Source organism: Aythya ferina, assembly GCF_964211825.1.
Source record: "Aythya ferina genome assembly, chromosome: 8".
In the NCBI taxonomy this organism is placed as follows: domain Eukaryota; kingdom Metazoa; phylum Chordata; class Aves; order Anseriformes; family Anatidae; genus Aythya; species Aythya ferina.
The window spans coordinates 7,198,918-7,222,458 of NC_140304.1; the positions used below are offsets into that span (position 1 = coordinate 7,198,918).

The 23,541-nt window shown below is 38.6% G+C and overlaps 1 protein-coding gene across 4 annotated transcripts; it reads right to left on the bottom strand.

Moving 5' to 3' along the window:
* Nucleotides 1-344: 344 nt before the first annotated feature.
* Nucleotides 345-23,541, bottom strand: WDR47 (WD repeat domain 47). Of its 4 annotated transcripts, XM_084527338.1 has the most exons (17): nt 23,389-23,541; nt 22,450-22,566; nt 18,462-18,628; nt 16,859-16,942; nt 16,332-16,416; nt 13,871-14,673; nt 12,130-12,256; nt 9,524-9,702; nt 9,386-9,417; nt 9,160-9,277; nt 8,255-8,330; nt 6,257-6,414; nt 4,594-4,763; nt 3,469-3,639; nt 2,915-3,046; nt 2,248-2,466; nt 345-1,746 (listed from the first exon to the last, which is right to left on the bottom strand). In XM_084527338.1, exons 2-17 carry the CDS (start codon nt 22,552-22,554, stop codon nt 1,604-1,606), a joined length of 2,769 nt encoding a protein of 922 aa, XP_084383464.1. In that variant the 5' UTR covers nt 22,555-22,566; nt 23,389-23,541; the 3' UTR covers nt 345-1,603. The 4 variants fall into 4 exon arrangements, with proteins under 4 accessions (XP_084383464.1, XP_084383463.1, XP_084383462.1 ...); XM_084527337.1 differs by having other exon boundaries at nt 9,160-9,417; nt 12,130-12,253; XM_084527336.1 differs by having other exon boundaries at nt 9,160-9,417.

Below are 23,541 nucleotides of genomic sequence, written 5' to 3' on the forward strand. Positions count from 1 at the left end.
CAAGACACACTGTTGTAACACCCACGCAGGAAAGGTGGCATTCAACACAAGGTGCTACTTAATAACAGCCTGTCAGCTATGTCCACAAATAGGCACACAGCCCGAGGCATAGAGTAGTTTGATTAAGGCCCTAATGCTAAGGAAAACATGACTTCTACATATCAAATTACCAAACTCTTACCTCTGCCATACTATTACTTACCACACTGCAAAGTGAGATAGTTGGAAATCGTATCGAACATCCAAAGCCTTTTATAATTCAAATCATACAACAGATCTTGATGTTCAGGTATCAGAGCAGCACGTTGGAATTATAGAACAACAGTCTAAAACAACAAATGAGATAGCTGCAGGTGTTGGAGGTCTTTATTGAGATTATAGCACAGATACACTTCTATATTTACCTTTCCACTTTTATACGATAGTTAAAATTGCTTGCTACAGTGCACATATAATTTAGTATGTAAGAGAATCCAAAACTCAGGTGTTCAAATAAATAAATAACCTAATGTTTAAAATTAAAAAGTAAAAGAAACTGTACAATATGAAAAATATAACAATACATAAACATTAGAATCTAAAGTTCTGTAGAAATAAAATTGTAATTTCCCATACATAAACAGTGCAAGAAATAAAATTCAAATAAGCTTCTGACCTGGGAATTTAAATGACTTAATTCTTAAATTATCATGCAGACATAGCATTTTAAGCCATGCTGGTTTCTATTATAGTGTTAATGGTATCCCTTTTACTTTGAAAACTGATAGCCGTTAAGCTCACTGTGACAACTGCTGCCAATCCACTCTTTTCTACAGTACATTATACACAGAGGTATTCTGTTGCATTCAAAAAGTAAAATATTGTATGTTTCTACAGCAAAAAAAAAAAAAACAAAACAACAATATTTTACTTCCCCCCCTCCAACATGTTAGCTTTTTGAAAACAATGTCATGTAGTAAAAACGGCAACATTTCCCCCTGTTTAGATGAAGAGAAAGGAAAGACCCCCACTATACAATGGACCATAATCAAGATGTGGTTACTGCCTAGTCAACTTTAAAGTTCAGAGTTTATTACTAAAAAAGTTGAAACCATGGAGATGTTAAAAAGTTTGACCTCTCGTGGAGAAGTGATGAATATAATAAATCTGAAAAAACAGTGGAAGTAATTTATCTTTTATGTGCATGTGGAACTAGTTTGATATTAACTTGAAGTTTTGTTCAACTTAAGGTTCTATATAAAATTCTCATTGAGGCAAAGACCAAGGAATGCAATTAATACCAAACTGTAAACACGTCATTCATGTTACTCAGAGTGCACATCGACAACAAAGGAGTTCTTCTCAGACTTTGGCAACAAGACTACAATAGGTCACAGCAGCATGAGTTCACATGGAAGACTGAAAGCACTGCAAAAGAATATACTGAAAACACCAAGACCTCCGAGAAACCAGAAAAATCTGTGACAAGCGCCTTTCCTCTTGATAAGACACTTTCCTACTCAACTGCTGCTCTCTGAATGCCTATTTATTATTACTTGGTTTTTACAGTTCCGTAGTCTCAGGTCTCTGTGCTTTAGCTGCATAGGTTGCCTTTAGCTGCACTCTAGCCATTGTAGGTCCACAGGGTTACAGTTCTGTCTGCAGACGAAGACAAGAAGGAAAGATCTTGTGTATGCCATCTGCATTGAATAACTTTGTCCTTGTGCTCTCCTACCACCATAAGAGGAAGCTGCTTCGTGAGGTCCCCTACAGCAGAGGAACAGAAATCGTTAGTCACTCCATGAACTTACATCTTAGCTCTTTTTTTGTGTGTGTGTGTTTTTGTTTACTAAAATTTACTATGTACTTCACCTCGTGAAGCACAGTTGAACTCTCAACACACACACACACAATTTAGCAGTCCAGGAAAAACAAGTTCATAGGAAAAGGAAAGATATCAGATATCTCAACTCTTCACAGTAAGCATAAGAATCTTTTTTTTTTTTTTTTTTTTTTTTTTTTAAAAAAGAGTCGATTTTCTAAATGCTGTCTGAAAGCGAAGGCCAACCCATCAAGCAACAGTATTAGTTTTATCATTATCAGCCTCCCAACCCTCATCAACACAATCACACTTACACACATTTCAAATGCTTCAAGCTTCTTTGTTTTCCCCCCTTTTAAACTAAAACCCTGTCTTTTGAGTGAAATTCTTGCAACCTTAATATTAAAACCATCAAAGTTAACCTTGCATCTTTTGAAGTATGTTACCTTGCAAGTCTGTCACCTTTATTTTCATATCATATGATCCCGTGAGCAAGTAGTGAGCCCCTGGAGAGAAGCGCACAGAGCGAACATCACTGGCATGAGGGTGGTAGCTCTGAACCATTCGTCCTCCTCGAATATCATACAACATACAGCTAGAGTCCTCTTGTCCAGTAGCCAGGAGACGACCACTAGGATCTACAGCTACTGAAGCTACAGCACTTCCTACAAGAGAAAAACAACCCCCCCGAATTCATGTACATTTATGCAAATGTATGTTCTTGCTTAAAAGAAAAGCTATTATATAAAAATACCAAATGCTGGCCTTCTTTTTACTCTGAAACAGCTATGCAGCTTTTGTTCTGATGTGCTTTGGACAGCTTTGATGTCTGATAATCACAAGGCAAAAAAAGTAGCTAATTTTTGAAAGTATGTTATTTTATTTATTGATTTTTAAGGGGAAAAAAACACACAGATAAAAGAAAATTGGTGAGGGTGTCCTTAAGTGCATCTCCATTCTGTGATATATATATATCACAGAATATAATATATATATCAGAAAAAAAATATATAAGAAAAACACCCCACACCTTACATTCACTCTACACTACTTAGATGTCCTTAAAATAAGTTTTTATGCAAAAATGATCAGAGGCATGATAGCACATCTTACCTGTTCCATGAAACGTCGTTCCCACAACGCGAACACAACTTGGCACTCTCAGATCCCAGAATCTTACAGTCTTGTCTTGGGATCCAGATGCAATCATCCAACCACTCCACGTATAAAGTGCTAAAATATGACCTATGAACAAGAAGATTTCTTAATTTGATCAAACAATGTTAATCAAATAATTAAATACTGCAGTTCTGATTATGTTTCTGTACTCAGAAATTAAACAGTCCCATGGAAAACCTGCAAGCTGCATGGTCTAAAATGCCAACAGTATAAGGCAATAGCCAGCTTTGCACCTTCTCTGGAGTGAAGCACGCACTTCCCATTAAATTAATAGCCAGTATATTTAAACAAACCCAACCAGAGTCACCCACAAAGAAAGAAAACAAAACAAAAAATACTCCAAATCCCCAAACACAAAAACAACTGAAGCAGTTTGGGGAGGACCAAAGTCTTTCTAGCAAGAAAAAGACAAATAAAACCTTTTGAAAACAAACATTATTTGAATCTAATACAGGCTTCAGAAGTGCCAAAGAGAAACAGCAACATACCAGTGTGACCACTTAGAGCGTGCAGACCTTGTCCTCGCTGACAATCTGTAGTGTAAATATTACAGTCCCCTGCTCCAGCACTTATTAAAATAGCACCACCACTTTCTGGGCCTTCCATAAAAGCAAGATCTCTGATTGTTCCATCATGCATGCTGAATTCCAAATCTGGTCCTAAAATAATAATAAAATACAAATTATAAAAAAATAAAACACGTGATGAGGCATACTTTGTTTAGCACAGTTAGCGCTACAATCTTTAAAGCAGTTACAGTGATAACGCAGACTATTTCAGCCAAGGGCGGCACACTACCTACTATAAACACTGCATACCTTCTGCAGAATATCCCATTTGAGTTATGAGTGTTCAAATAAAAGCTTCAATAATCTTATTTACACTGAGTGTTGCTTGAGCTTCCCACAGTTCCTAAAGCATACCAAAGATGTATCTCTATAGCCAATCCCAGGCAACATTATACAGTAAAATCATTTCTTTTTGTAAACCGTGGTGAAATAACAGAATTAAGAAGGCTTCCTCTGCCAGGAGGAAAGGATCATTAAGAACACTGAGTCACATAGGACAAGTCACCCTGAGGTCAAAATAAAGAAGCGCCACATTCTGGGAATTGACTAGAAGGACCAGGCATAGAAAATAGTATTTGCAGGAAATAAATACTGGATTTTTAAGATGGGGAAGAAGATGACAGAGGTAGGTAAGGAAAACTAGAGCTTGAATTCCTCCTGACAATCAAGAACTAGAATTGGGTAAGAATATCCAGTTGTTTACCCGTGTCTAAAAAAAAAAAACAAAAAAAAAACAAAAAACACTTTACGAGAAGACAATGCAATAGCACAGAATCTTCCAAAACAAGAAAAAAAATGCCTACAATGAAAACAAGCCCAGAACACCCAACTAAAATAAAGCCCAAACGATAATCCCCACTCCCAACACCTCTGGGGCTATTTGCTGAACAAAGACTACAGAAATGGTGAATGGGAAAAGGGGCTAAATTAATTCAAGCATTGGAGTAAGAATAACAAAACTTAAATACAGATTTATTTCAAGAGTCTTGCCAAATAGTGGATAAACAAGTGAAAATAAATTATTTAAACTACACAGAGACCTACCTGTCGCATTACAAGTTTCAGCATTAAAAGGTAGTACTTTCACGTATTTATCATTAGAACCAGTAGCCAGCAACTGTCCACAGGGACTCCATGCTACACAGTAGATCGATCCTTTATGATGCTTGTTTCTTTTGAAGCGAACCACAGGTTGTTTAGGAGTATTATAAGCACTGCAAAAGAAAACAGAAAAGCGTGTTTTTATTTGCAAGGAAAGTTGTGTGCTCTAAAACAAAAATACTGCTTTTTTTTCCTATTGTTTTGGATAACATGACATAGGTAAGACTGTTAGCACTGAAACAAATGCATGGGATCTAAGACAAAATAAAATGATCTTCTTCATCCCATTTTATCATTTTTTTCCCCTCTGTCTTCCATTGTGTTTGTGATTAGGCATGTAAAAGAACTTACAGGACCCCTTCATCTATAGAGGGCTGATAAAAATATAGAAATTGTAGCTACATATGAATGAATGAATCCTTATCCCCAGGCTCCTAAATTGGTAAGATTTTTCTAAACAAGAGACAAAGGCTACAGAGTCAACTGAATGTTTCCCAATAGTTAGAGAAGTAAGGTGTGTGAGAGGAGACTGTAGTTAGTCGATAACAAAGCGTCTGTCCTACTGAGAGAGTTTTGCACTTTTTACCAATCAAGGAGAGGTTATCTGGGCTTAAAGCCCAGCAAGCCAGGTTGCACTGAGTATCAGAAAAATCAACAGCTTTTTTGGTTGTTTCATATACTGCCAATAAGTATTTTGGACTTAAACTTCAAAGGCTACTTTACTGATTATATTTTGGTGGGAAAAACAAAACAAAACAAAACAAAACAAACAGATTACTTATTGAACACTTTAGAAGCCTGACCACAAATCCTAAACTGAAAAGGTCTCCCAGATAAAGTCACTGTGTATACTTGTAGCTCTCTCAAATTATGAAGTTTTAGACACGTTTTTCCCCTCTGGTCCAAGAAAATAACGTAACTACAGTAGAGACACGACGACTATTGAGATGGCAGTATTTTCTTCCAGGTGAAAAAAGAGGCACACACATACCCCTCTATTAAAAATAAGGGTTTTGAGGGCGAAACGAGAAAAAAGAAAAACTAACAGAAAAGACTAGGTAGCCAGTAAACCACAAAGGACCCTTTTCTTTTCAAGGAGCTTAAGTATCAGGAAAACAGTCTTTAAAATAACAAGAGACTCAGACATATTCTGTAACTTTGCTGTAACAGCTGGATTTGTTGGTTTCTCCACTGTCAAATCTGTCCTTCTGCTAAACACTCCATCTCATTAAACCCACCTTGTGCTTGCTTAGGCTGACACATGCTTTCTTCTCCCACATTTACAACCAAAGTACTGAAAGCAGAAGTGATCAGAGTAAACAGAGGCCCAATCACAAGGGCAAAAAAAACACTTTTATACGGTAAAGCTGTATGTAGTACTGCAGCAAAGCATCCAACACATAACAGAAGAGAACAAAAACTAGTCCACGAATACACAAATTTTTCAGTAGATTCTTTTTATTTTTGCTTGTCAGTTCTGGTTTTGAAAGAAAACATTGCACTATTTATGACAACAAAATAAAGGTATGAAACATACAGATTTCAGTAGCTACAGGGGAAAAGTGCTATGACTCAGGAAAATACAGAACTATACAAGCTTTCTTACCTTGGGTCAATTACTTCTGGGTAGGCACACACTCTCAAAGTTTTAGAGTTGGAGCCAACAGCATATAAACTCCCACTGGGATGAAAGGCTACAGCTCTGACAGCTTGTGTGTCTTCTAGAGTATTAATGCAAATGAACTGCTTTTTTGATTTGTCATCCTGTGTAGAATGATCACAGTCAGATTAGGCTCTACAATATCAAACTGGACATTTAAGTGTATTTGACTGATTTTTTTTTTTTTTTTTTTTAGAATAATTTATAACTGTTATAAGTATTAAAAAGCAGCAGCACCAGACTAAACTGAGGGATTTGTAAAACAATGTCTATTCCTGGTCATGGAATTGCACTCTTCAAGAAGTTCTTTACCTCAACTCCCTCTGAAGCTGACATTAGATGAACATTTCTCAGTTTCCCTCCAGGCTACCAACAACTCTCCTTCTTAACAGCCCATCTCAGAAGCCTGATATTATGATTTATTTGTGTGAACATATTTGATCTGGGTGTAAATTGTAAGGAGAGCAAAGGTACATTTTTAATTAAAACAGTCCAGGTCAAATGATTTATAAAACAGATATAATACTAAGCATAAGAACTACCTTTTCCACCATGCAGTTAACATTTAAAACAATATATATATATATTTAAAATAATTCAACTTATGCAAAACTTTTTATTACATTGTCCTCCAGAAGGCTTCATCACCACCTTTCTAATGTTTTGGTTTCATTTGTGTGATACAGAAACTTTGGAATGTCCTCGTTGCAAAGTTATTTCCCTAGAGTTTGGCCATACTGAGTTGAGTCAAATGATCTTAATTTTAACCTGGAGAACACAAAGTAATCACCTATTACACTGCTGCCAATTATAGCAACAGCAGTTAGTGCAGTAAGTATTCTTGCAATGCTACTGAGCAAGTTGTCAGCATCTACAACTTCGAATTTGAAAGTATTGACTCTGTTGCCCTACATCCCCAGGAAGCAAGACAGAAATCATTAGGTTCAATTTCTATACAAAGTAGCTTCCTTCGTAAGGAGGAGAGATTACAGCTTTGGGGCTACCTAAAAAGCAGAGGAAATAAGTACTTAATTACCGATAAGCAGTTTATGTAATTCCTGTGTATCCTAATTGTTTCACCAACAGAAGTAGTATTAGTTGGATAGCTATTTGCTGATTCAATCAGCAAATCATGCTACTGGACCAACGAGTTAACCCTGCAGTAGTATTTAGGTACAGACTCAGAGACAAATGCAAGGACAGTCAAATGGAAGCTGTAATCAGGAGCAGCTTTATTATCTAGAGTGAATAGAAGGTACAATAGATTAAAATCCAATCGAGTTACCGCTCAGTGTTCTTTTTGCCACATTTTAACACCTGACATCTAGAATACTGCATCCAGTGCTGGGCTCCACTGAAACAACTAAGGGACTGGATGGAGTCTCTGTTACACATGGAGAAGCTGAAAAAGCTAGGACTGTTTGCCCTTGAGAGAGACAGAGAGGCTTGAAGGGGGCTGGTGGGGCAGATTTCATCAGTGAATACTCCTCCTGTCCAGTATTTATAAAGACAGAGCAAGGCTCTCTGCTGTGGTATCCACTGAAGGGCAAGAGGCAATAGACAGAAATTGAAATGCAGGAGGTTCAATTTAAATATTTCTGTTGTTTTAAATACAATAAAAAACAAAAAACAAAAACAAAGGGTGGTCAGGTGGTCAAACATGGATGCAGGCTGCCCACAGAGGTTGGGGAGTCTCCATCCCTGGAGATGCTCAAAACCCAACTGGAACAGGCCCTGAGCAACCTGCTCTAGTTGGATCTCGAGTAGTTGGTTTGGATTCAGTCTCCAGAGGTCCCTTCCAATCAACAGTTCTGTGATTCTCAAAGTACTATATCAGCCAAAATTCAGTGTAAACTTCTGTTAACACTGAGAGCATGCTGCATACTCAGGATAAAACACTGAATCTTGTGAAAACACACTGCAAGAGACAGTAAGGAAACTCACCTCATCACCTCTTGTCCTACTTAGGCTCCCTGAAGAGTCGTCCAACGGTGGCTGAGTGACAGCATGTTCTGATGCACTGTTTTGATTTGGTGAAGAATTTGAATTCATAACAACAACAACAACAAAAAAAACAAACAAGAGGAGGAATAGATTTGTTTATAAATATTTGTGGACTGAGGTTACATTAACTCACACTTAGAACTAACTTATGTGGATTAGTGTTACGCATGTCTGATTCTTTATCATTAAACTACTGTTTTTACAAGATGTTGCCATTTTTTGCAGGTACTCCAAGTATTGAATGAGTCAAAGAAAGTTAGAAGAAAAAAAACAAGATTTTTGTTTTCATTCCATAACATACACACACTTGGAAGAATGTTTATTTCTTTCACGTTAGTGGTACCTTTACCTAAGGCTGGATGTGGCCTTGGCCAACCTGATCTAGTGGGTGGCATCCCTGCCTCTGACAGGGGGTTTGGAGTTAGATGATCTTTAAGGTCCCTTCCAACCTGAGCCATTCTATGATTAAGGGAAGAAATCCAGTTGCCACTCTGTCCTGCCTCTCGTTCTTTTTAACTAATATTTCATGAGGGGAAAAAAAAACAACCACCAAAAAAAGCTTTCAGAAGCTTAGTAGAAATACAAAATAAACAAGAACTATACAAATAAGATGGAATAAGAAGAAATTAAAAATAAGTACACAACGTAAACCACAAATAACCACTATTTCTTGTGTCTTAAAACATCAATTTTATCATCAATATAAAAATACCTAGGTAACAACAGTCATTAACTATATACCCCTAATTCAATGACAAATTAACGTGATAACAAAACAAATACAAACAGCTCTTCCCTCCTAAAATAGGGGGATTTCCAGTCCTAAGCAGTTTCAAATAACTTACGTTTGATTCCCCTGCACAGGCGACTCTTCAGGAAAGGGTATTTGATTAGCTGATCCACGTTTTCGAGGAGTGCTTGTGTTAATGTTTTGGCCATCAGCCGTTAGCCTCTGAGAAGCATCTGAAGGTGGTGATGTAAAGTTACTTGCTGGGTTAGTGGATGCATTCCCTCTGCTCCCATTACATTGCTGGCTAAGTGTTTGCACATCATTTCCAAGACTGTCCATACCTATATTTAATTCTCCTAGCTTCTGGATAGATCTAATATTAAAAAAAAAAAAAGGGGGAGGAGACCAAACCAGGTTATTATGAGAACTTGGTGAGGCATAGGGGTGAGTGAAGAAGGAAGTTAACAGACGTCCCCAACCTGTTAAGAAACTGCTCAGTAAGATTCTGTTGCTGGTCAGCTCCATCTTCTTGGTTTACACCTCCTTCCAACAACATTTGCTGGTACAACTGACGTTGCTGCTCCTTTTGTTCTAAGTGCTGCTGGTAACGTAGTCTTTGTCTGTAATATTCTTGAAACTGTTCTGTTGAATCACGAAGCTTGAAAGAAGTGAGAATTATTAATGAGAATTAAATAGTTAGTTGCAGTAGTTAACCTAAATACTTACACTCTGGTTCACTACTTCACCACATGCATCACAAAGCCATCAAATTGTCCTCTGAAGAACAAAGCTTTCGTTTTCCCCTAAAACCAGATATTATTTACTCACTAAAGAAGGAAATCCCTGTCCTTCTGTACTGTTGAAGTAGTTCTGCCTTTGTGCCTTATTCAGGACAAGACTGCTCTTGCCCATAAAACTCCCAAAGTAGTAATTAATATCAGAACAAATAAGTAATCCAAAGCTGAAAATAAAAGGAAAAAAATAGAAGTTGGAAAGCAACATAAGCTACTTTCCAATTTCCAAGTAATATTTCCAATGTAACTTTTATATTTTCTGCTGTGTTGACACCTCTCTGCTATCAATCTGCCATTTATCAACATCAAAATCAGATGCAGCACTTCTGGACAGAACAAATTAGTGCTTCCTTTTCCATGATCTCTTCCTATTTATGTACTATCTTTGGTGTCACCCACTGCCAGCTCCTCAGGACTCTGTGTCACCTGCACTCTCTGATCCTCACTGTCTCCCTCTGTCACCAGTCCCAAATGCTACCACCAAAACCAGATAACAAGCTGAAAATTAAAAATGGAACACACAGGAAACCGAAAGAACTTTGGTCCAAGGCCAGAAGTATCAACAACCATGCCATGTGTTTTCCCAAGAAAAACTAATCTAACTCCGTTTTTACCAACTAAAAGGAAAAAAAAAAAAAAAGCAGTATAAGAAAAAAAAACGTTTCTTGCTTAAAGAGAAATGACATCTTTGTCATCTAGTGGTTTCCTATCACTGCTGCACTTGTAAAATGTTTACCACATTGGGTTTCCAAAGATCAAAATTGGGCAATTGTCTTCAGAAGTTTAACAAGCATTCTCAATATTTCAAATATGTAAGCTATTTCCTGGTCATTGGGTTATCCTTTTAAGGAACAGGTATATTCTGGCCAATACTTCTTTGCATGACTGACACTTGTTTGTTGCAATTGGATCCGATCCTTGGATTGTTTAGTCTGAGTAATAACACAATAACAATATATATAAGATAAATTATATAAAGATATAATAATGATCCAACACCTAAACCTAAAATGTGTTGCCCAGATGTTCTTTTGTACAAATTCTGCCGTATAAATCAATCTTTCCAGGAGCAATACAAAAATAAAAAATAATGAAAATAAACTTAACAGAATTTCTTTCTCACATATACCACTAAGACATAGAAAAAAAAACAAGAAGCAATTGGACTGGTGTTACATTCTTTTATACCTGTGTACAATAGTCTGGCCAACATATTCACCTACAGTATAGCATCTATTGTCTTCATTCTCTCCCAGAAATCTTCCCCCTGGTTTTCTGCCATTTGAAGTCTGCTCTGTCATAGTTCTAGTTAAAGCTCTTTCCTCTCGCCCTTATTCCCAATCCACATACACAATGCTGTTGCAGTGGCGAAGTTATGCAGTCCAGTCCTTGTGTTTGAAGGACTCTGGTAATCCTCCCATAGCCCCATTGCCTCACTCAAGCACCCAGAGTCTACAAGAGAATAACCCTGTCAAGACTGGACTGGTTTTCAGTGCCATATAGATGTCACAAGCCAAGACAGAAGTTTACTTAAGAAAATCAAACTGGAGTCTGCAAACCAAACAAACCACAGAGTTGATGTTATTTCAGCACTCAAACATTTAGCGCAAATATTCAGATGACATAATTCATCCTTACTGAAATAAGAGGCAGATATTTAAAACTGTGGAAAGGGAATAGAATAGGTAACTATTCTCATTGCTTTCTACTGAACTGCTATGTTCCGTTTTCCACATTGCTGTTAAGGAAAAAAAGAAAGTCAAGGCACAAGGCCTTCAAAAGAATAATTTTTATTTATTTATTTTCGAAAAAGGTTATGCTATTGAATTCTGAATGGCAAAGATACATTTACTAGGGAATTATTTGATTTTCACCACTGTATTCTAGACATTAGGTGCCCTGTGAAACTTGCTATTAACACCAAAATTGCAGACTACGTGCCAGATTCATGACTAAAACGCTAGAAGGATTCTTAACCATGGTTAATTCAATGTTGCTGGCTTTGAGTACTAAAGTCTTTGTTTTAAGACACAGGCAATAATTTAGCAACACTGATGCAAGAATGCACTCATCAGGTGCATTGTAGACTGAAGTGATGGCAGAACTTCATATAATGGAAAAAAAGAAATTTGTCAGAGATGTAATATTGTGTTTTCACTTGTTAATGTGAAAACAAGATTTAAAACAATCCATTGTCATACATGAAGTTCTCAACACAAAAAACAAATAATTATGAATGTATCAGAACATAGCTCAAAGGGCCTCATTATTTTTAAATAAACAACCACTACCTCATTTTTCTCTTGTTTGGCAGATCCCTGACTCTGTGCTCCATTAACTGGCTCATTTTCTGGAACAGAACTCTGGCACAAAGTCTCGCTGCTGATGGGATGCTGTGGCTCCACGGGAGTATCACTTCTTGTAGCAACATGGAGAAGAAGAAAAGCATAGAAGCATAAAAAAGCATAAATGAGAAAAATTGTGAGTAGAAAATCCCCTGGTAAGATAGGTAATATTCTAGAGTAAAAACTGATAACAAAGTGTGCAACCTACTTAAGTCATAAAACTGAAGATACTGCTTCAGAAAAAATTGATTGCACTAAAAAGAAGCCACACCCAAACAACAACAAAAACTAACAAACAAAAAAATAGAGAGGCACTGTGATGTGCCAACATTTTCCTAAACACCTTAGCATCATGCGATATCAAAGCCCTCTATTTTCTATCCTTACACTTTAGTTATATACCTTTAAACTAACCATGTGACTAGTGCTTTCTAGCAGGTATTAAGTTTTAATACTAATCTACCAATGAATAATTGATAGATTAATACTAACCTACTGCTACCAATCTAAATTTAAGCTATGCTTAACATTCATCAGATTGAACATTCTTGAAAGTGTTATTTAGGAAAAAGTTTGTATGAGATTGGTCATCCTTATATAATATAAGTATTTCCCATGGAACACCTTCCCAAATGCTTTAGCAAGCAGTAAGTGCACACAACACATTAGAATACTTGCATTCCCAACTCCAGTTTTGTCAACTTACAAAGTCCTATTTACTCAGTGACTTGGAGCAAAGCTCTTTAAGGTTATTCTGAACTCTTTGTTATCTCTGTGTGCTAACAAAAGTTACTTAACTGAGTAACTTAAAAAGTTACTTAACTGAGTTTTTTGACAAGTGACTGCTTGCCAAATACAATTTACAAATTTAATACCATATTTCTTCCATATCCAAAAGGATGGAGGGGCTAGATACTGAGAAAGCTTAGCTTTCAGCTTGTACCCTCACAAATACTGCCAATTCAGTTGGATACACAATCCAGAATTGGATTTTTCCTGAAAAATATAATGCTGTCTTGAAAGCTATGTAGGGTCATTCTGAACTTCAAGAGATTCATTGAAAAAAAAAAAAAAGTTAACGTCTATCAACTTCATTTAACATCGTATCACATTCAAATGCCTATACAAAGGGTCTTCAGAAGATTGCAGTAAGTTAATGCATTTATACAAAACTTTTAAAAAGGAACAGAATTACTGATCAAAATAAAGGCCAAGCAAAACCTTAAGTGTTTAACTGACAAGTACTATTTCTCTTTTTTACCAAGACTTTTCTCTCAAAAGGGTAAAGTAGAAAGGCAAAGATTTCATGTGTTATTTCTTAATAAAGAAGTCAACTTTGCAGTCTACACTGCATTAAACAAAGTTGTTATAAGTTATGATAGCAATAAATGTTAAATACCTCTAAGTCCAACATGAAAAAAATATCAAGTCCATCAGGATTTCAAGTTTCTGTACGTCTAAACTTTAAGAAAGTCCAGCTTGAAACCAGAAGGCTCATGACCCAAATATGAAAATCTACTTTTAATCATAAAAGCATAAAAAAAACGAACTCCAGTTACAGTTTTACTTACAAAAGAAGTTGAACAATTATTTCAAAGTTACAATTATGTTCAAAAATACAACACGTGTAAGAATCTAGTAATGTAACATGAGCCAAGGTAAAAAATAAAGCTACAGTTGCACTTACCGCTCAGGTGACTCTTCGAAAATACTGTGACACTCAGTATTCTCAAGCATGAGACTTCGGCTGAGATTCTGTACTCCTGGGTAATGGAAATTAGCAAAGGAGTGCGACATTGGAGAAGTTTTGGTCCCAAGGTCTGTGACTCTCTTATCATGATTTGTTAATCCACATGACAGCCCATCTAAGGCAGGGTTTAGGGAACGGGTCATGTAAGCATCAGCAGACTGAGGCCGTCTCATTGGGGATGATGGATATGGAGAAAGCTTGCTGATAAGAGGTGTCAAAAGATCAGCATATGCAGCTTTTGTAGGCTTGAGGAGTTTATCAACATGAATATTAAGCATCTTTTGTTCAAAAGCACAGGAAAAAACAGTAGCTGGCAGATTCTGCAGCCATGACAATAAGCTAAGGTCCAAGTCATCACACCCATTACCGCATAAGAGATCGATGCCCAGCAATACTTCACTTTCTGTAATTTCTTCTCCCGTTGCTTTACTCTGACAGAATTCCACACAACATTCATAAAGCAATCCCTTCATTACAAGCTGGAATAAACGATTGTTACTTGCTTTGAAACCAGCTTCACTCAGTTTCCTATCAGCAGGAATAAACTCTGCCACCATCACACAAGCTTCTTCAAAGCAGTGCACCCGGGCTGTGCTGGGATTCCAGTCTTTGAATTCTGCATGGTTGGTCAAGCGAGGCAACGTGAGCAGCAAGCAGAGTTTACTGTAGTCTTCCTTAGAGGGACAGTATTCTTCCAACGCATGTAGGCACTGCACAGCCTCTCGCATTGTGAATTCCAGCTACAGAAATATTGAGGTGAACAGTAGTTGGTAGCACGTATGTTTCCACAGTTAGTTGAAGAAGAACAAGGAGTAGTGGAATTTCTCCACTACCATTCCTCTATTACTATTACTGTCTCTAGTTAAGGAAAACAGCACATAATATAGAGACCGAAATTGCTGGTGCAAGTGTAGTTACAACAGAGTCAAATTCCTGGATGTTTTGGCTTTCTGAAATCCCTCCCAGCCCCACTCCCAGTCTCATTGCCTACAGGTCTATGGAACTTTCATGTCACTGCAGGTTTTACAGGTTTAACATTTTAAGCCAGCAGCTAAATAGCTTCAATTTTATTGTAGCACAGAAGGTTAATTCCACTCACAGGGCCAACTGAATTTCTTTTTTCTCTTTTGTGTGCATGTGAAAAGCTATAGGCGTAAATTACATAAAGCTGCATACTTCTCTAGTTTTCAGTGAGTAGCAACTGTAGGTTGTGTTTTATATCAAGGTTTTCTGTTCTCCAATCATAAAAATGTAAAAAACAAAACAAAACAAAGTTCAAGAAGTTAATCTCTGAAGATAAGACCTCCAAATTAATACATGGCTTTAGTAGAAAGCCTGTTGAAGCTAAAAGCCAAAAAAACATGCTAAGTACATGTAACTTAGTATTTTTAGTTACAAAGATTTTAAATATGTATTGAAAAAATCCTATCCATGTTCCCTAGCACATTCTCGATACACCAACCTTTTATCCACAATATGTCAACATATTTGTTAACATTCAGCATAAAAATAAACATACATCTGACTTATTTTTCCCTGTGCTGTTATCTAATAATCTTGAAAAGATAGACTGCTTAGTGGAGAAGCATGCATTTCCTTTGCAACAATAAAGACTGACTTTAAGCTTTCTCTATACTGTCAAGGCCCTGAAGTTTAATATATGTGTAAAGGGACAGAGAATTAAAGTTAATCCAGTTTGGATAACAAAATCAGTCATCCTAAAATTACTATAATCCTTTAATTTAATAACTTCTTATGTTAGAAATTTATTATTCTGTGTTATCAACAGAAATGATACACTAATAACCTTCACAACCTGCATGCCTTTTCTGTCAGTGTGAGTTGCCATTCGTGTCCCTTTCTATACTAAGAACCTAAGTTCACAGCTACTGCTGTTTGCACATTTAACTAAATCAGTCCTTTGTGACCACATCTGTTCCTTTCAAAGAAAGGACAATGTCCTTTCTCTCTAAAAGCTACAGAAATTATGTTTAAGATTAATTGAAACTAGAATCTTTCATTTGGACCTGACTCTGACAATAAATTTCACTGATTTTCAAGCTTGCTTCAGAGTACTCCTGAAAAGAAGCATTGTACTTCAGCATAATGGCCTAAAGTAAACTTCAAAGATCAGGACCACAAAGATGACATGTGGTCACTGATCTATACTGCTAAATTTCAAGCAACCCTTACATATGAAACTCTATTTGAGACCTGGCAATCACATTAGTTTCCAAAGGACATCTATTTTTTTTTTTTTTTTAAACTATGAAACCATTTGGTAATAGGTAGAATTTGCGTATTAAGCGTGGGAGTTTTCAGTTTGCTTTTAATTACAATATCTCAATAAGCTTTTTGCCAACAAAAAAAAAAATCCCAAAACAAAGAGAAATCTTACATGCTGAGGCTCATCCTCTGCTGACATTGCATTGTTTACACATAAGGCTTCCAAGAACTTCTGCTTCATTATAATGTAACGAAATCTGCAGGTAAGAAGTGAAATGCAGTGAAACACCACACATCTCGATCAAATAGGTCAATATTCTCTTAGAGATGAGCAGGGTATTTTACAGCTACTTTTTGAGGTAGGCATAGAAATTGCAGTGACAAATAACTCTGATCAAAGTTCAACAAATTGGCAACCTAAAAATTTTAGCAGATTTTTTTTCTATCATTGCTTTCAGAAACAGCACAATAAAAATAATTGAAGGGTCACAAGTAAAATAAGTATAGGAAGCATACTCCTTTCTTAAACAGAAATGTGATAGCTCAGCCGACTATAAAACAATGGTACATGTAGTACCGTATTCCAAAAGTATGCAGGAAATGAGAACTCATTACACATATTTTGCATATATTTTTCACAGTTTAAGTTTAAAAAAATAAATCACAAAACCCTGAACTCTAACATACATTCTATTTTACCTTTTCTTGTCGAATTTTTCCATACATTCAAGAGGCTGAATAAATTGAAGAACCTCATCCCACTGACCGTCAAGAATCAACTGCCTAGTAAAAGAAAAAATTACTGCTTTAATTTCACTGGACAAGTACAGCTTTCTTCTAAGCAATCAGCTCATTTAATATCACGAGTTGTATATTTAGATGACAAATGAATATTTAAGCATACAACAGGTGATCAACCTGTCTGGAAAAATTAATGCTTTGTACAGATGTTAAGTTGACAGATGCAGTAAGTGCAAAATCCAAGTCCTTTCTCAGTATTTTGTATAAGATAATTGATTATTTTTAAAATTCTTGCTGGAAAGTATAAATGAAATACATTTATTCAATTAAGACATCCTGAAGAAGGAAAATGGACCTAAAGTTTTAATTGTATAAATACTGCTGGACCTATTTTATACCAAGAGGGGCAGGCCTCCAGTATTAGGAATATAAAAGGAAAAGCTTGGAAGTTACTACGTCAGCAAAAGAACTTCAACTCCAAGACCAGTGTGTTAGACTGCACAGGTAGATTAATTTTGTTCCTTCACTTCCTCATAATGCACAGAGTTGTCTGTAAAATGTCCAGTTCTAGAAGGAAAGGCTGTATTTCTCATTAGATGTATACTGAACTAAGAATGAAACACAAAGTATTAATAATTGCAATCTTTCTCTGATTCTGCTTTCATTTTATTCCAATATGTGTAATTTTATCAAAAGGGAAGCCACATGAGAAAAAATGTTAAAAATGTTTTTACTACCAAACAAGATAAAAACAGTTGAATAAATTGTTTTCTTATGCTTCCAGAAAAGTTTTTTAAACACCTTCGGCATGAAAAGGAAGACTGCAATGCTGAAGACCTACAACCTACCATTTACAATAACTACTTTTCATAATTTAGGAGGGTGATATCATGAATGGCAAATCACACAAACTTTCATGCCTTGATGACCTCAGGCACCCCTTTCATATTGCTAACTTTAAGAGAAACCTAAGTATTGTTTCAAAATACAGATATTTTTAAGGGGAAAAGCTCTGGAAACATCTATACTCATCCCAGAGCATAGGGCTAGAACACTGAAAATATTCTATTTATATTAGAATTCAATAAACTACATGCTCAGTTCATGTGCCATGGTAAGCAGGTAACAACAGATGGCTGCTGTTAACAGAAGATCTTGTTCTCCTGTTTACGTCTGCTCATGTACCGTTTCTGACTTAGCCTGTGCTGACACGGGCCCTTGTTAAGACCCCTTCCTACTTTAATTCACAAGCATGCCAGAAAAATAACCTAGGTCAAAATGAATGAACACATGAAGGAACAAGAAAAACAAACAAATGTAACACTAAAGCCTCAAATGTAACTCTAAAGCCTATGTTGATGCTTAGTCAGTTACTTCAAGTGAAGGACTTCATTAACTTCAGAGCTGGAACTCAACAGGGCTGGACCACACAATTGGAACCAGGAAGAAGCAGAATAAGATGAGACCTCCTATTTAGTGGCATGGGGCTGCCCACGGAATCACAGCCCAACTGTATGCTTTCATGTATGCGGTATTTAAGCACTGGAGAAAGAAGTCCTACCTTAAAAAAAGCATGTCATCTGAAAACAGGCCATTTATGACCCCACTTTCTTTCTCAAGTGCCAGCATACTGATATGAAGTTTCCTGGAGTTCAGAAAGTCTAGAATTAGTTTGATTATTTCAGCTTCTTTAACGTTCACTGTTTCTTCAGCCGTCATGATGGCAGCCTAAAAGGAAAGAGAAGAGAGAATTTTAGCCATGCTCAGTATCTTATTTTATGCTTGTTTAACAAATCGTGGCTACCATTTTTTTTCTGTCTAGTCTTAAAGGGCAGAATATCGTAGCATTACAAAAATAAAATCCAATTTCCTAATCTTGTTTATTTAAGAGGTTGATTATGAAGCCACAGTTAATCTTAACACTGCATCTTTGTATTTCTGTCCTATGCATATAGGCCCGGAGAAACAGACCTACAAAGAACTCAATACACAGTGTGGAAGTATTGCTGTGAGTATACAGTACGTAAAATTTTATTGGACTATCTGCATTTCAAAAAATAAGCTCAAAAACCACGAATCAAGCCAGTTATGTCACTATCTAGGTATCTTACACATAAACTTAAATGCTTCTAATATATCCAAAAAGCAAAGCCCACCAAAAGGCAGTTTCTTCATCCTCCTTTTTTGAAGCTGTAAATGGCAATGACACCAAAGCTTTCTATTCTTCCTTTTTAAGGACACCTACTTCTGTCTGCATGCTTTATGAAGAATCTAAACCTGCAAACCCAAGCCATCCCAGGCCCATTTAACAAGGCCCATTCACTCCCCTGTCCCCGGGTGCCGGGCTTCTTCCAAAAAACCCAGCAGCCTGGTGGCTACCTGGGTACGGCTTCCCACCCAGCAGGGCTCAGCTGACATCCAGGTTCCTGCAAAAAGGAGAACGCTCCCCTGCTTTCTGCCCCACATCCCAGACACTTTGCACTGAGCTGGGCATACACTGAAGGCCGACAGGTTTGGCCTGCAGGCTCGGGGCCCTAACGCTGACAGGGACCAGCACAGCTGCGCTCCGTGGCAGAAGCAAAGCATCCAAGCGACTTAAATCGATTATGAGAGCGCACAAAAGAAGAGAAGCTGGTATCTGTGATGAACCCCCCAGCAGGAAGCATTATTCCCAGAAACAAGGAAAGTAGAATGAAAGTGAGAGGAAAATGAAAAAAGGGAGATTAGCACACAGAGCAAGATGTCCGCAGTAAGGAGTTGGAGTTACCCTAATTGCTCCCCCTTTTAAGTCAAAAGTCAAGATAAAAACACTGCTGAATTCCTTCATACAACTACTTACTTCTGTGAAAGTTTGAATAATTCAAATAAGAGACTCCAAGCATTACATGGTAATTCATTAATTAACAGAGACAAAGGGAAGAGAAACACTCCAGTGAAACCTCTCACTCTTCCTCACAAACCAGGACTACTGAACTATAAGAGACACAGAAAGTGAGGCATTCATACATGTAGGATTTTTTTCCATCTTCCTCACAGTTATATGTCAGCCTTTTTCCAAGGAGGTTTTTGCATGAACTTTTGACTAGGAAAGCATTTGATTATAGCAGCACAGCTTATTTTGGAACAACAGAGACCTAGTTGTGCCAGATGAAATGGCCTAACTTCTTTTTTAAAATGTCTGTGTTTAATTCTTATTTTAGTCACAGAAGACTCCAATCACCAAGCGTTTTGACAGGTCTCATGGAAGACTCACCCAGAGACCACGTGCCCGTTCCTGCCTAGTAAAGTCAAAAGAAAAAAAAGTAACATCTGGCATGCAGCATGCTTTTCTGCAGGAAAGAAAACAGACAGACAACACACAAACCTAAAGCCAGCACATGTAGAAAGATGCTTTTTCCTTATGTTTTAGCACTGTTTCTATTTCCCCTTTTTGGCAACCGCACAGGGATTTTTGTTCCCAGAGAAAAAGAAAAAATCAACTCCGTTCTTACAGACCAGAGAAGAAATCAACACAAATCTATCCAGCAGTTTAGCATTAACATCTTAATTCCCCACCTAGTGCGTTTGCATTTCACTTTTATTATGCTTTATTGCGTTGGTAGTTTTCATGTAACTTACATGAGCTTCCTTGCCAAACAACAAAGTAAAACTTAGGCAAAGCTGCATGGAGAGTCGCCATAAGAAAACTACCAGAATAATTCACACTAACATTCCCTTTGAAGAAAGGAACAAGTCCAGCTCTCTCTTCAACTATATCCATTGAACTCAAATCTGAATAGGAAGCCACCCTACACAGCTTCAAGATGACCTTGAATTATTCATATAGGCTGTTGATGGAAAAGCGAGCGTAACACTCAGTACTTTGCTTAAGAGTACAACTACATTAAGTAAAATTTAACATTTGCAAGAAGTAGTTAGCTTCCATTTTCCATTAGAGTTTTAACAGGACTGGTTTGTCCTGCATGTAGATCCTTCTGCCAAGTTCTAAAACTTACGTTCTTTTGCTTTATTTATATCATCCATATAAATCGGATAATGGATGATCAGCACCCTCTATTTTATAGGTCTAAGTAATGACACTTCTGGGGTCCTGCTAAGAAAAATGAAATAAATAGATTTGAAATATACTAATAAACTCATAAATCAGACATATGTTGAAAATACTTAGCACGCATTTGATGTCAGAGCAACACTCCTATTAACAGACAGCTAGAAAATGGTAAACCTACTATAAAAGATTTCCACTTAATTGAGTTTTTTTTAGACTGACGAGTCCAGGCTTCTCTGCATTATGCTGTCAAAATAGTAAGCAGCACTGTAACACCATGATGAGATCATAAATATACATAGGTTTACACATGACACTATGAAATAAATCAGTTATTCTGACATTCGGTGGGGTGTGTATGTGTTAATAAATAAATAAATACAACGTGCAGCAGGGAAACGCAACATAAGAGCTCAAGCTGCATCCCAGTCCATCCCACTGCATTGCTTTCTGCCAGCCCATATGGCACGTAGCGTCACAATCCGATCAGCTCAAGCACTAATACTCAAGAACAAGTGAAGAGCAGCAATAGCTTTAGATATAAATGAAGATAAATGTGTATTAAAGCTTAAAATTTCAGGTGCCTTCTACTGACGGGGTTTTTGCTACAACCATTTTTTCTTACCCAACCTTTTTTAGAACAGAACTTTTCCACTCTCCTGTCCCCTAGTTCTGTACTTCAGCACGTTTTCCTCCTAAATTAACCTACAGCACACAAAAAAAACAAAAACAACAACAAAAAAACTTTCCTGCCACTAACCCGACACACCTTTCCTCTAGCTTCAGTGAACAAGATGTCCTTTGAACAGGCTCTTTGGAACATCATCTACCTATTTGTATATTTTGTAGGGAGAAATTCCATTCCTGTTCTATTCTTTTACTTATGTTCTAAGAACAAACCAACAGCAAGAATCCTCTCACGGTGCTATAATTTTTTAAAAGAACTATTTTCCTATGATTAAGTAGGCCTGCAAACAAAGTATTTTGGGAAAATGCTTATAAACTGTGACTTTTAGGTAGTCTTTAAGGTACATTTTCTAGAAGAAATCGAAAATACATATGTAATGACATGACAGAAAGTAAAAGTAAGGTTTAATATTCTGAAATAAAAATGAATTGCAAAATTCTAAAATAATTGTTATTCCAATGCCTTAATTGCCCAAAGTAGACCACTTGCCAAGAGTATACACTATGCATTCACAAAAATAGGCAAGGCATTTCAGAATTTCTCCCTTGTATTTCTGTGTGGTTGGAGATTACAGTCCGGATCCTAGCTGTCACGCTGACAGAGACCAGCCCTGCGTTTCGAACGTGAAGCAACACCTAATGAAAAGTCTTGCTTAGCCGACTTCAGTGACAGCTGTAGTGCATAATACAAAACCTCAGCATCTCCACGAGCTGTTTGGCATCAGAAGTTGAAGTGCAGAGGAGTGCTATGTATTCAGGCAGCGGACAGCTCTGCAGAGCGCTCTCACCCCTTCACCCACCCGCAGGAACTTACATCCGACCCTGCGGCCTGCCCAGCAGCCACTCCGCAGTCCCACCACGGGGGAATCGGGGCCCGGGCAGTACCCAGCGGCTCCGCTCCTGAAGTGCCCTCAGTCATCTTCCAGTTACTCTACAAGCGAAAGAAAGGTCTGTGGGCCAACGCTTCATTCCAGCTGGTTTCCACAGCAGCGAGCGCAACTCAATCACAACCATTTCAGCCCACGCCACTCCAGGATTCGTACCTCCAGATGAGCTGCGCTGAGGACACGAAGCCCTTCGCCACTTTGTACAGCTCAACTCTCTTCTTTTTAATAGCCAGGGGTCCCCTGGGGCTGACCCCGTGCCCTGGCTGCTGCAGGGGAAGCACCTCGCAGCTCAGGGCGGCCCCCACCCAGCTCACCCTGCTCTGGGGGCGCCTGCCTCACCGCGGGCGCTGCCTGCCAGCCAGCTCACACACACCGAGCACCCCGCACAAAAAATGCCACAAAGGCGAGAGCAAACAGATGGCAGCACGGGGGCTGCAGGAGGAAGGCAGGCACGGAACGAGGCAGCGCCCGCTGCCGCTCCTTGACACGGCCCCCAGGCGGCTTCCCCTCCGCGGCTCCCGGCACCAGCCCTGCCCGTGACACAGCGGCCGGGTCCCCGCCGCCCCCACAGGGCAGGGCCGGGCCTCACGGAGCCTCACGGAGCCTCCCCGGGCCCGCCACACGCCGCCAGCCCGGCCGAGCCGCCCCGCGGATGCCACAACAAAGAGACGGCGGCGCCGCCACCGCCCCAGACGCCGCTGTGGGCTCGGCGGTGCGGTGCGGGGCTGCGCTGCCCTCCCCTCCCCTCCCCTGCCGTCCCCTCCCTTCCCGTCCCTTCCCTTCCCTCGGCGGGGGAGGCGACAGCCCCTGCGGGCGGCCCTGCCCAGCCCCACCCGGCCCCTCTCGCCCCGCTCGGCGGCGCTCACCAGCGGGGCCCCGCGCGGCGACGGCCGCTGCCGGGGCGAGAAGATGGCGGCGGGGCGCGGCGCGGCGCGGCGGGGCTCGGCTCGGTGCCGCTGCCGCTGGCGGTGCCGCTGCCGCTGCCGGCCGGGGTCTCGCTGCCGCTGGGCGCTGCGGCT